Here is a 13,366-nt window from a genome sequence, read left to right as displayed (position 1 = left end):
TTCTCTCCTGCAGGTCTGTGCTGTTCTCGCCGTCCCCGCAGCAGGAGCTTGACTGCGTCCCCACGTTCTGTTCTGTCCTGTCCTGTCCTGTCCTGTTCTGTTCTTAGAGGCTCTGGAGGAGACCTCCCGCACGCCCTGCCCACCGCTGCGGCTCTCTTGGCGTCTGACAGTTTACAGCGCGGGAGAACTTCCCACAAACATGTTAAAGGAGCAGACACCTGACACCCCCATCCTTAGAGCGCTCTGCACCTCCCGCCTCCTGTCAGAGCTAGGAACCACCTTCATGTCGCTCTCACATGCAGTGAAGAGTTGGTCCGTTCTCCGGGGCCTCGCACTAACTCGCTGGAGGCCTCCGGAGGGTCTGGAGGAGGCCGCCACCTGCGCCGGGTGAGGCTGCGCGGCTCGCCCGCTGGGTGCGTGCTTCCAGCAGCTTCTGCTCTTTCTTTGTGGCAGTCTTTTTCTTTTCTTTTTCTTTTTTTTTTAAATCATAACTTCATCCATTTTCTAAGAGAACTGCAGATGCAAAGGGGTTTTCTATTCCAGGTTGCATCCTTGGGGACCCTCACTTTCTGCTCCACCTGCCAAACCTACCGAATGCTCATTGCTCTGGGGGACCCTGGGCCCCATCATCCTGCCGCGAGGGCCCCTCCCTCAGCCCGGAAACCATGCTCTTCACCGCCCTTCGAGTGAGGGCTTCCTCTTTCTTTTTGGCTTAAGTCTTCTCATTTGTGATTCTTGCCGTCGTCACCTGTCCCTGCTTCTGGTCCGTTAGCGTCTCAGGCCCAGTGACTGTTCACCACCTCAGGGCTTTCATTTTCTATTATTACCACCATCATCCACACGTGCATCCGTGTAGAAGGCCAGAATGTTATGTCTCAGTGTTCTTGTGTTTAAATGCTGGTGACCCTTTTAAGACATTAATCTCCCTTTGAAATTCCAGATGCTTTCCCCTTGCGAACAGCCCTGGACCTTCCTCCTCAGCTCTGCGCTGCCGTCTGGTCTCTGAGAACCCTGACGGGTGTGCGTGAGCTGCTCTGGTGGAGCCGGCCTCCAGATCGGAACTGGTTTTCTGACTCTGCTTTTGCATTAGTTTTTCTCTGAAAGCTGCTATTTAGCTGAAGGTAATAAATTGTGGGAGGAAGCTAGGGAGGTAGCGTGAGGATGAATCAAGGGCAGTGACTGAGGGCAGCCGGGGTGGTGCCGGCGCAGTGCCTGGCGGCCCCTGAGGGCAGCACTGCGCTGGGCTGAGCTGGAAGCTGCCTGTGGCGCCCACCGTTCTGTGACCAAATCCTGGCTTTGGGAATAACCGAGTAACACTTCTTTATCTTTTCGTTCTTTTCGCTCTTCCCACAGCCTGGTTCCTCAGAGGGAAAGAAGGAAAAGGAGTGCTTTGCAGCAAATGCCCCTAATGGCATTATGGTACTCTCATTGCTCCGCTGCCTCTGCCTCTGCCTCTGCCTCTGCCCCACCCCTCTTATTGTGTTTTTATTGTTTTGTTTTTCTTTTTATTTTTTGCAGAACTGAACCTTTTTCTGCTTTGCCTTTCTCTCCTGTTTGTCTTTATGGTTGGTATTGTACTGTCTTCCAAAGTATTTGTCATTAAAGAATTATACAAAGTGTGTACTTTTTAGCATGTCAGTATTTTTTATTACGTTGCCTTCCTTGTCTTTAATACCTGCCTGTGCGACACTTGAGAACCTTCATGGTAAAGTCCTTTTCTCTCTCCCGTAGTCCCCCCATTTCGAGGACTAAGACAGTGTTGCGTTAAGTAGAAACCTGTGACCAGAACTGAAGGAAGACTGGGAACAGAACCACATCAGGACTTAGCACAATTTATTTGGAAACTAAACAAAATTGCAAAAGCCTTAGCTGCTTTCCACCTAAGAAGCTTGTTCAGTGAAGAAACTGCCCCCTGGAGTTTAAATCGCCGCACGGGCGTGGGAACAAGTGGGACTGGAAGAGGTCGGCTGGCCGTTGGTAGACGCGCCACGTGGAGCAGCTGCTGCACACGTCGTCTCAGGTGTAAGCCCAGGGCCGCGCGGCGGGAGCTGGCGCTCTGGTGCGTGTCCCTGCGGCGGCAGCGCTCGCTGCTGGCCTTGGAGGACAGGTCTGAGGAGGCCTTTCACCTATTTATTTTCTGTCCGCCCTGCGCCCGAATGGACAGAGATGGAGCAGGCCTTGCCGAAACGGCCCTCAGTGATGGATTGTTTGGGGTCGTCCTCTTCACCGTGATGCTTGTGACACGGTGTCACGTTGCCGGGTGAGCCCGAGCTGCTCGCGTTCCACCGAAGAGTGCTTTATCCCGGAGGCCGCGTGAGCTCTGCGTGCGGACACGTGGGCGCCGTGACCTCACACCTGCCGGCGCCTGGGCGGGAGCCACAGACTCGGGAGGGGAAGCTGGCCTCGGCTGGCAGGCGCGGAGTCATGCCTTTGGTGTTATTTGGGGAAGGAAGAATTCCAAGGCTGCCCACTATTTGGTTGCCGAGTCATACAAATTAAAACCGTATTTCCTTCAGTGCATGAAAAACCTGCACTTCTCCTTGGAAACAGTGATTCCAAATACTGGGCGCTTAAAGAAGCTGACTGTTTTATTAGGGCCTTTCTCTGTAGCATGATGGATTTCAGCGACAGTATTCACATCTGGATTTCAGTTTGTACTAAGACCCTCACTGTGGCCTTCGGTTAGGGAATCAGCTCTGCAGAGTGCCTTCTCTCCTCCCCCCTGCAGCAGCACAGCGGGGTCTGATGCAAAGCAATCACACACAAAAGTTTATTTGCTGCTAAAATATAAATATGGTCCAAAATAAGAGAATATTTTTCAAAATATTTTGAAGTGAATGGTTTTAGTTCCTGTTAGCCAATGTCGGCCTCTCCTAGGGTGGGGGGTGGGGATACAGTACTGAAAGGCAGAATGCCTTCACCTTGCAAGATGAATGAGTCAGGTCAGTAGGCAGTTCCATCTTTCAAGCTGCCTTTTAAACAGAAGGATGAGGACTAAGAAGTAGTTGGTAGAAATAAAGCCTGCGGGTGCACAAGGAGCCGGAGGCCTTGCTCCATTTGGTGTTTCCTCCCAGAGTAACTGGGGGGTCGACCAGCTTTGAGGGGACGTGGGAGATGCCGTTGTTTTGGCCAAACAAGCAGTTCTTCCCCATCAGGCGCTGTGGGGGTTGCCCACGCCCGCATTTACACACCAGGGGACTAGATCTCAGAAAAAGGGAGGGGGTTTTTGCCCCTGGAGGTTCATAGACGGACTCCCCTGGTGGGAGACGGCTTCCCAGTGAGCTCTGGGTGGGAGGAGCAGCATTCCACTGCCGCCTGGTGCCGGGAGACAGTGCTGGGTTTCAGCCCGCCCAGCACAAGCGCTGCATTCTCAGGGCAGCTCTTCGTCCCTTCATACTTCTAAAGGCCGCCTCCTGCATAATCGTCCAGGCAGTTGTGAAAATCAAATGCCCATCTGAACCGTGCCTGGCTTGGCTTTTCATTACTTCAGAGCAAGTCTGTGTGCTGTCCCCTCTCAGGAAGCTGTTTGGTGTCCAGGCCAAGAGTGAACGATGTGGGCGTCAGCGTCGACCTCAGCACTTTCCATTTTCCTCGTTGCCTTTTGTGTTGGCTGCTCACATTTCCAGTTAGAATGGCTATCCCTGTGGCTCTTTCTAAAAATCCTTGTGTTTAACAGCCTTGTTCCTGAAATTAGTCATAGGAAACTAGTGATTTGGAACACAAAGGAGATAGCAACAGGGTCAGACTTCTGAGAGAGATCTAGGATCCAGGAAGTGTCTGGGTCGGACTGATGGGAAGTCCTTGCTATGGATCAGAGTGGAATCTCCACCCCACCCCCAACCGAGCCTTCAACACTCCAGAGTCAGGTTCTCTTGCTGAGCCTTGTTACCGGAGACCTTGTTGCTCTGGAATATGAAACGGCTTGTCCGATTGAGAGTCCTTTCACTTAAGAGCCTTAAGTAGCTTTGAACGTACACCAAACAGTTTTCAGTGGAACTAAAAGTAGAAATGAGTATTTTTAGGTGCCCTTGAAGCGTTCTGGGGACAAAGTCAGGGCGGTCCAAAGGAAGGTGTCTGCACCACGGCGCCCCCAGAAGTGCAGACAGGCTTCTGTTTTGTGTTAAGGAACGCTAGGAGTCCCTGGCCCATGTGTGAGCAGCCTTGGGCCAGGGCAGCGGCTCCCTGCTCCTTGGGTCTCCAGAACCTTCTGTTCAAACTTGAGCCCCTTAGCCTGTCACCTACCCACTTCCTGACCCGCCCTCCTCCCCTCCCAGCGGGGATTTCTGCCTCTTCTCTGGGGCCCAGACAGATTGAGAGGCGTTCCCCGTGCTCTCACAAGACGAAGGGTTTCCTCTGGGCGCGGCCCTGGCTGGGCTGTGCTGGGCCCCGTCCTCCGCCTGAATCCCTGTCCTGACCAGTGAGCCACGTGCTCCTTTGATGTTTGTTCTAAAAGGAGCTTAACTGCTTCTCTTCGAGCATTTTAAACAGTAAGTGTCGTATCGGGAGAGCAGTGCTCCTCAAAAACAACTTTAAGACCCACTCTAATTCTTGAACGGTTGCCTCCCACTGACGCTGTCCTGTGAGGCTGGCTGCTGCTCTCCCACCGGGTCAGCTTCTCCACGTCCAGGGGCACTGCGGGCGCGGCGGCCGCTCGCCTGCGCTGAAGGACATTACCTCCTCGACCGCCTCGTTAAATGTCAGCAGATAGCTTCGTCTGGCATAGTGCTGCGGTTTTATATTAATAATTTGCATACTTTTATCTAACCTGCACTCATGTACAGATTACTAAAAGTTTTAAAATGTAACTGATGAATCAGTATTTGGTCAATCATTGTCTTGATTTTTTAAATTAAAATGTAGATTTCTAACCACATTTTATAAAGCTGAGAGAACTGGTTGAATGAATGTTTATTTTCCTGAAGGTATTTTTTAAGATAAAGCTTCATAATGGCGTGTAAACTTGGCATATCTATGTAGTTCGATATGTATTGTTGCATTTGAAATATCATGTGTAATGTAACTGGTTTTATACAAAATATTGAAGAGTGGAAACTGTATAATTATAACCATGTAATTAAAAGTATTAACCAAATAATCTTTGGGTTTATTGTGTTCACTTACTGACAGTCTGAGTGGGAGGATATTGTGGCTGTCAGTATCCGTCTGCTGGGGCTGTGATGGCAGAATCCTCCCACCTGGGCTGCGGGAGCCGCCGCAGTGTCCCACTCATGGCTCGGGGGCCGGAGGCCCAGACCACGCTGCTGGCAGGGCTGGCCTCTCGACGCCTCTCCATGCCCTCGTCCCTGGGGTCCTCTGTCTGCCCTGCTTTTCTCCTGACACCCTCCTAATGGCCTCATTTTAACATACTCGCCTTTTAAAGGCTTGTCTCCAAACAGTCCTGTTCTACGGTATTGGGGGTCAGGGCTTCCATTCAGGACCGTGGGGGATATAGTTCGGCCCATAGCACCTTCCCGGGGAGAAGACAGTGAGCACGTGAGGGGCTCCTGTGGGGGGTCACTCTGCACGCACCCCACCCACTCCGAGGACGCGAAGGTCACTTCCTGGACTGGAAGTCTCACAGGTCAGAGGCGGTGCCCCTTCCTCCATCCGCAGGCTCGGGCCGCGTGCTGGGCGCGAGGCGGGGCCGGTGCCACTCGGTGCGGGACCTGCCTCCCCTCGCCATGGTCCGGGGCAGGCTTCACGGAGGCCTCGTGCCCGGGTGTCGGACAGCTTGTCCTGACGGAGGTGCGTCCAGCGCCCTGGGGACTGGGCTTGGCTTCATGCTGGGATATGAGTTTTCACAGCACAAACCAAAGGGCCCTGTCTTCTCGCCGTTACCCAAACGCCTGCCACCAGAGGGCTCTGCGGGCTCTGCCCTCCACGGGAGCTACAACGCCCACCTGCTCCCTCCGTGACTGACCTGCTCCCTCCGTGACTGACCTGTGCTGGGCGCGTGCCCTCCTGGTGACTGACCAGCTTGGTTAGTTGGCGTGAGCCAAGCAGCTCGAAGTCCGAGGAGGCTGTGAGGGGCAGGCGTGGCGGCCAGGCCCCGGGCCTGCCAGGCTGCGGATGGAACCGCAAGGTGCGCGGTTTCTCCTCGGAGCAGCTCCCAGGGCTGTGAGTGTGGGTGGCGAGCCTCTGAGAGCCTGGCCTGCGGGTACTGCTTTCCTGTGTTATCGGCCACGCCGCCCAGAGCATGGGCCGCCTGCTAAAACCCCTGATTCCATTCAGTGGGAACAAAAAGAGTCCCTATTTTAACAGTAAGTATGAGAATTAAATGAGATAGTACATGCAACACACTCAAAACAGTGTCTAGCACATAGCTCCCAATAAATTAATTTTCCTACATTTAAGATAATTTTCTCTAGGTGATCAGGTAAAGGCTGACTTTGATAGCAGATTGTGGTCCTTCGGTATCTGACACTTCTGGTACCTGCAGTATCATTTTGTGTGTTAAAAAAGGTCAAACTATTGACTCTTGCCCTAGCCGGTTTGTTCAGTGGTTTGAGCGTTGGCCTGTGCACCAGAGTCCTGAGTTTGATTCCAGGTCAAGGGCTCGTATCTAGATTGCAGGCTCCGCCCCAGCCCGGGCCCAGGTCTGGGCTCATATAGGAGGCAACCAGTTGATGGGTTTCTCATCGATATTTCTGTCTTGTCTTTCCTTCTCTCTTCCATTCTCTCAAAATCAATGGAAAAATATCCTCAGGTGAGTATTAAAAAAAACACAAAACAAAAAAACAGAACAACAAACTTGACTCTTGCAGAGAGAAACTCCCGCATGGAGGTAAGTGGAGGCGGTCCAGAGGCTGGCAGCCGCACGCCTACATAACAAGGCCCCTCCTGAGCCCCGCGCCTACTGAGCGCGTGGCCTGGAAAGAGCAGGCGGTGTGCATCCTCAAGCAGGCTCTGCCCTGTTCCGTGCCGCCTGCCCGCACTGCTCCTCTGGAAAACCGGACTCGTAAAGGCACTGTGTCTGGATTAAAAGAGATCAGAGTACGTGAGCGCCTTCGCTGGGTCCTGTGCCAGCCCGCGCGTAACCCCGGGACCGCTCCTCCCCCTGGGTGCGTGCTGTGGCGGGTGCTGGGAGCGCGGGAGGGGGGTGCACAGGCCTGTGCCCGCTCCGCGGCGTGCCACGGCTTCTGAAGTCGCTCTCCTCACAGTTGGCTCTTTAGATTGTCGCACTGCACCAGCAGTCCCACCTGTGAGCGCCTCCTGGGTGATGCTGGGTGATCCATGGGGTAAATTCTCACAGGAGATATTTCTGGGTCAAGAATATAGAAAACTGTGAAGTTTTCATGTCACACATCGAAAAGTAGCTTGGGGTCATTGTTCAGAGCACGGAGTCTGGACTCAGGCAGCCTCTTACTGGCTGTGTTCTTGGAGCCAAGATGGTTATATCTAATATGTTCGTGTGAGGATTAAATGAGTTAATACTGGTTCATTCGAACAAGTGCCTGGCCCATTTCTAAGAGCCAGGTACATATTTAACTTAAAAATAAAAGCACTGCTTTAATGCTGTCCAAGAGGATTGTGGCCATGCACAGCCGCCCCCCCACCCCCACCCCCCAGCAGCGGCTGTCAGTGCTGAGCTGGCCATGAACAGCAGGACGGGGTGCCAGTGTCATCCCTGCTAGAGTCCTGTCTTGGAGCCCCATTATTCAGGTTTGGGCCTTTGTCTTTTGAGTGGTTGGCACAGTATGTCCCTGTTGAGTCTCGCCACCTCTCCCAGCTCCTCCTGGGGTGCTGGCCAGCCCCTCGCCTGCCTCTAACTGTCTCCTGTCTTTGCTAGCAAGTCTGCATGGCCTTGACGTGCTTCTGGATGACACGTGCTCCCTCCACACAGAACTGTCCAGGTAAGGAGGCCTCCCACCAGCCAGGGCCGACCCCGCGGGCTCATAGTGCCCAGACACACGTGAAGGGCAAGAGGCTTTGCATGGGAGCGGGGGCGGGGGGGCGGGGGGAGGCTTTGTCTGACGTGGAGGAGGACGCTGCTCTTCCCAGCCAAGCTGCCCCGAGGAGCACAGCACGGGCAGGCAGGGCAGCTCTTCCTGCAGGACTAGTGGCGAATGCGGCCCTCCCCACGCCCGTGCCCCCAGCCATTGCACAGTCCACACCCCACATGCTCAGCGCCTTCAGGCTGGGAGCTGCTGAGGAGCCTCCGGCACTGCTCCTGGGCAGCGGGCTGGGGGGACAGTGTGTCTACCGCGCGCTGTGGGGGTCGGGGAGCGGGGGGCAGAGGCGGTGGCTTGCGCAGAGCGATCCCACCGCGGCGCCCCCACACCTGCCTTGCGGTTAACCAGGGAGCTTAGCGCAGGCCCCGGGGTCTTCCCTCCAGCCAGCAGGATCCATCCAGTCCTTGCCACCCCACACCTCCCTGAGTCAGGGAGGTGAGCACAACCTCCTCCCTTTTCCAGGGAGGACTGGCTGGCCCGGGCTGTGAACTCTCTAGACCGGCTGTTAATCTGGCTCGGGCTCCGCAGGGACTAGGCCTCCAGAGGAGGTCTCGCTGGACGGCAGCGCTCACCAACGGGCGTTCTCTCTAGGCGCAAGTTAAACCCGTTTCCCCGGCCCAGGCCTCGGCCTCAGCAAGAGTTTTTGCCTCGTTCCTTCACTTGGTCTTGAGATTTCAGCCCAGGGACGGAGCTGGGCCTCCCGCGGTGTGGAGGGGCCAGCGGGCACCTCTCTGGTTCAAGCCCAAGCCCCAGGAGACAGTGCTGCTCACGGCAGGGCCGGCACTGCCTGATGGAAGCTGAAGCCCCTCTACCTCCCCAGGAAAGTCCGTGCAAAAACTGTGACGTTCATAAAAGGCCCTCAAAGGCCTCACTGGCTGTCTACCGTCCACTCCACGGGTGCTCTTCCTACAGACACGGCGAGGAGGGCGCCCCCGGAGGTGTGCCGTAAGGAGCCTACTCGCAGCCATCCCAGGCCCTTCCAGGCCTAGGGACCCGGGTGGGATGGGGCCAGGCCCTCCAGCCTTGCATTTCTCCTTCCTCTCTACCCACCGTCCTCCTGCAAACCTCTCCAGCGTCCCTGCTCATTCCCGCTCTCCTTCACCACCAGCACAGACTTTAAAAGTTTTCCTCCCTGCTGCTCTAACGCTGCCAAGAACTGCTGGGAGGGGGGTGCAGACCAGGGCCACCAGCCAGGTGTGCGGCCCGGGCTGGACAGCGCCCTCCCTGGCGGAAGGGGCCTCGGTGCCTCGGGCGGGTGGCTCTTCTCCAGGAGATGGTGTCTCTTTTCCAGCCGCGGTGTCTGAACTCCGAGGGCCTGATGTGTAGGGCCAGGCCACTCCTTTCTCAGAGCAAGCGCTTCCCAGCTTACACGACTTCGTGCTCCAAGGAAGCCTCTGAAATGGCCAGGCTTTTTTGCAAAGAAACTGCTTAGAAGGCCCTTGGTTCTTAACTCCACTGGCTCGACCTGCTCTCCCCACGCGTGGGCCTGCTTTGCCCATGGCAGAGCTGTGATGGCTTCGAAAGCCACTGTGGTTTGGTTGAGGCAAGTCCTATTGCCTTGAGTCATGGGAACCTGGGCCCCAGGCAAGGGCCTTGGGGAAGTGTCAGGAGCTGAGGTGTCAGGAGGGCCTCCCCGCCCCCGTGTTCCTGTGCCCACCCCTCAAGCCCTGCCACGCCACCTGTGCCACCTGTCGGAGGCCTGACACAGCTGACACCGCTCGTCCCGCCATGCTTTGGGGCAGACTCACTTGGGCGGCCATTGTGAATGGTCAGTGTTGCAGGGTTGCCCTGGCTCAGCACAGCACACAGCACATACTCAGGGCGGCTCCTGTGGCCCCCGGTGCACGTGTCCTCTGGCCCCTCCCTGTCCCTCTCCTGGCAGTTTTGCCCAGGGGACTGTCATTTAACGGGTGTGTAGAGAGAGCACTGGGCAGTGGGTGGGATCTTTCTGCTTCATCTCCTCGTCCACGCCTGCCCGGGCAGCGGGAGTGAGGACGGTGCCCGTCCTGACTGAGTGATGAGGCCAGCCCAGCACAGCCCTCAGCAGCCCCTCCACGTGCTGGTGGTCACGTGGTTCTGCAGGAAGGGCGGAGGGGACCCGGACCGGCGGGCATCCAGACGGAGGGGGGCCGTCTCAGCGGACAGGCTTCTGGGGACATCAGCTTCGTCTTACGTGGCGGTTGCAAGGTTTTGTGCCCTTATCTGTACTGTGTTTTATAAGAAAGAGTTATTTTGAGTACCTGCTCCTTTCCTTCCTCATTCTCTACCATGAATACAGGCCCCCTTGGCCAGGGCCAGGCCTGCCTCACCCTGGGCACGTGGGGCAGTGGCGCCAGCCCGGAGGACGGGCCTGCTGGCCGCTGGCGGGAGCGGAGCGCCAGGCTGAGGGGAGATGGCGGCAGCAAACGGGAAACGGGACCTTTTCTCCAAGTGAAACTGTTCGCCCGGCGGGCGGGCCATGGCTGGCAGCGCAGCTCTTTCTGGACAGCATGGAGGCCGGCTCCCGCCTTGACCCTGAGGCCGCCCTGGCCCAGCGCTGAGACCCAGCCGGCCCCTCTCCACAGGATCCCACCACCTGGAGGGTTCCAGGGGGAACCCATGCCTTCGCCCTGGAAAGACCTGGTCCGGGGACGGGACCGGCCAGTGACCAGAAGGCAGGGGGTGCCCAGGGCGGCCGGGGCTCTGAGGGCCTGCCCTGCTGGGACAAGTATTAGGTGTTCACCACCACCAGGCTGAGGACCCGGCCCGACACGAGACCAGCCAGGGCGGCATCCAGCCTGTCCGGCCGCAGCGGGACCAGCCCTCCCAGGCTGTCCGACGTGCTGGGGCAGCTGTCAGGTCTGCGGGGCTCTCCCGCGGCAGGTTCTGGGACACCCCACCCTCCCCACCCCCAGCTGCTGCCCTGGCACCCTGAGGCCCAGCTGTGCCCTCCTGGCTGGGAAGGGCCCCGGTCGGGCTGGGGCTGGCGCCCCTCCCTGGGAACCCAAACACGCTCGAGGCGCTTTCCAAGTCCGGCAGGCCCAGGTCTCCCGTGGGGTGAACCTGCCTGGAATAACGCGCCCGACGGCACATCTGCACACAGGGCCTGGCGGAGCCCGCGCGCCGCCCTCCTCCCTGCAGCACAGGGGGGTCTCCCCGCCCTCCGCTCCCGCTCCCCCGGGCCTGGGCCTCAGCATGGCCGGGGCCGCGCGGGTGCAAACGGCTCTGCAGGCTCCGCACCCGGCCAGGGGCCCGCTCGGCACGGGGGTGGGGAGACCGCGGCATTGGCATCAGATCCCGTGCTGTGGGCTTGGCAGCGCGCGTTCTTCACCACACGAGGGGCGCTTCTGAAAAGGGGGTTTGCTCATCTTCAAAGGAAAGGGGGCTGCGCGGCACCGCCTCACGTCCACCCAGGAGGACGCAGCCGCGGGCCGACCCTGACGGCCACCCCCCCGCCGTCGTCTCCAGGGAGAGGGACACGCGGACGTGGACGTGTCAGTGCCCCCGTACTGGGATGTAATGACAAGGGGTGACGTCCTGAGGCCACAGGGATGGTCCGCCGCCGCCCGTCCCGAGGCAATGGGTTCAGCTCCGATTCTGTTGCCTTTCCCGCGGGGCTCTCGCTCACATTCTCTCTCGGTCTCAGCGCAACTACCCCGTGGGGAGGGAGGGCCAGCCTTATTGCTCTGGTCCAAATCCCGAGCCAGCAGGTGGAGCAGCGCAGGCGAGCAGAACCTGATCCAGGGGCAAACATTCCCGGCAGCCGAGTGGAGGCGCATCACCCCAGCTTCCAGCGGCGGCCACAGCTGCCCCTGCCCAGCTGCCACCCCGGCCCCAAACCTCGCGGGACTTGGGGAGCTACTGAACCTCTGAAGCCGCCCCAACCCCAAACATCCACGGAAGAATCCCGACCCCTGCAGTGCTGACCACACCCCAGGCATCCACAGGCCCCGCCGCAGGCCTCCATTCCCACACAAGGTTGGAAGGAGAAAAGCTATGATACTGAGTTGCAATGCTCTGTCGCCTGGACCCCTTTTCATTTGATTGGCGGGTTAAATAACATGAATTTTAAAACCACATCCTTAACACTCATCCTAAAAACCACGCACACTCTAGCTGTGCTCAGATACTAAACGCGGTGCGGGTGTGCACACAGGCGGACTCCACGAGGCGGGGGAGCCATTAAAAGCCAAGCTTCCCGGTTCTGTCCGAGTGGTGACCAGAGCTGCACAACAGCTGCTCAAAATGTTTGGTCAAGTGGAAACCAGAACAATCCCAGGAGAGGAGCATTTAGTCAGCGGCAAGTCAACCGCAGGCCCGTTTCGGGCTCTGCACCCGGCGGCCTTACTGACCGTCTCTCCGCCTCCTCAGTCGACTGAGAGGCTCTCCACGGACAGTCTCTGTGCGCAGTCTGAACATTGTTTCACCTGTAAGTCCTTAAATAAAAATATAATCCCGCGCTCCTCCTCCGTGGGAAAGTGCCAGACTAACCCGACTGGAACAGAGCTCTGTACCTGGAAAATCTCTGCCCCCACCACCCACCCATCCCCCCAAAGCGCAATGAATTCACACCGAAGGGGGAAAAGCAGTATCTATTGTTCCGAGTCTCTTCCCCAAGCGAGAAGTCTCTTCCCGGTGCTGAGCTCACGCCAGAGCAGGAAAGTCTTCAGGGTCGTCGGGGTTTGGAGCGACGTCTTGTGTCTAAAAGAGAAAAGTGTTGGAACCAACGGTCATTTCACCAGCTCCCACTCCCAGCGCTCACCACACGCTGGGCAGAGGCGGGCGGCCCCCAGTGCAGCGCCAGGAGCTGCGCGCTGAGGGTGCCCTCCCTCACCCTCACTGCTGTCCAGCTACTGAGTGCCTGGCAGTGCCCCCCTCCTCGAACAAAACCTTCCTGCGTGACCCTTTTTCTACCTGGCACTTCCGTCACCCAGTGGACAGACGGCTGACCACGTGGAGACATAAGATGGTTCCCCAGTTGGCCCCGGGGGAGCTCTCAAGGTGAAGGGAGACTGACGGGAAGTCAGTGTGGGAACCTCAGTAACAGACGCCCCGGGAGGGGCCGCGGGAGGGGTGTCCAATACAACTTGGTGGCCAAGCACACCTCGTGGTCAGGGAGGCTTTTCTGGAAGAGCAGGCTCTCCCGTGAAGGGGCGGGGCCTGTGGGGCCTGCGGGGCGGGGCCTGCGGCAGTTCTGAGCGGGAAGAGCACAGGTGGGCAGCAGGGGCGTGGCAGGCGCAGCTTCCAGAACATCAGGCTCCTGACAAGCGCCGCAGTGGCTGGAGCTCCACTTGCAAAGGAGAGGATGTGTATTTTCTATTCTCAGAGCAGAGCCTTTCCAACCTGGCCTCAAATGCAACCAGAAAGAACTGTGAGGTGTTTTGCTCTTGCTTAGGTATAACCACCTGTAGGCACTTGCTCCAGGGGCTGCTCCT

At 57.6% G+C, this 13,366-nt stretch overlaps 2 protein-coding genes across 21 annotated transcripts in view; one reads left to right on the top strand and one right to left on the bottom strand.

Moving 5' to 3' along the window:
• The window catches only part of CDC14B (cell division cycle 14B), an 87,252-nt gene extending 82,160 nt beyond the window's left edge, over positions 1 to 5,092 (top strand). For 6 of the 18 annotated variants that reach the window (XM_036331445.1, XM_036331446.1, XM_036331443.1 and 3 more), the window contains one exon: positions 1,354 to 1,712. In XM_036331445.1, coding sequence (XP_036187338.1) covers positions 1,354 to 1,603 — 250 coding nt within the window. In that variant the 3' untranslated portion in view covers positions 1,604 to 1,712. The other 12 variants (XM_036331433.1, XM_036331434.1, XM_036331448.1 and 9 more) reach the window with 5 other exon arrangements.
• Positions 5,093 to 11,949: 6,857 nt separating this feature from the next.
• Positions 11,950 to 13,366, bottom strand: part of HABP4 (hyaluronan binding protein 4) — a 42,281-nt gene continuing 40,864 nt past the window's right edge. For all 3 annotated transcript variants that reach the window (XM_036331424.1, XM_036331426.1, XM_036331425.1), the window contains one exon: positions 11,950 to 12,632. In XM_036331424.1, the coding sequence (XP_036187317.1) occupies positions 12,576 to 12,632 (57 nt within the window). In that variant the 3' untranslated portion in view covers positions 11,950 to 12,575. The remainder of the gene's footprint in view (positions 12,633 to 13,366) is intronic.

Source organism: Myotis myotis, unplaced genomic scaffold (assembly GCF_014108235.1).
Source record: "Myotis myotis isolate mMyoMyo1 unplaced genomic scaffold, mMyoMyo1.p scaffold_m19_p_12, whole genome shotgun sequence".
NCBI lineage: Eukaryota > Metazoa > Chordata > Mammalia > Chiroptera > Vespertilionidae > Myotis > Myotis myotis.
Note: the sequence above shows the minus strand (reverse complement) of the source record. Positions and strands in the feature narration are given on the sequence as shown.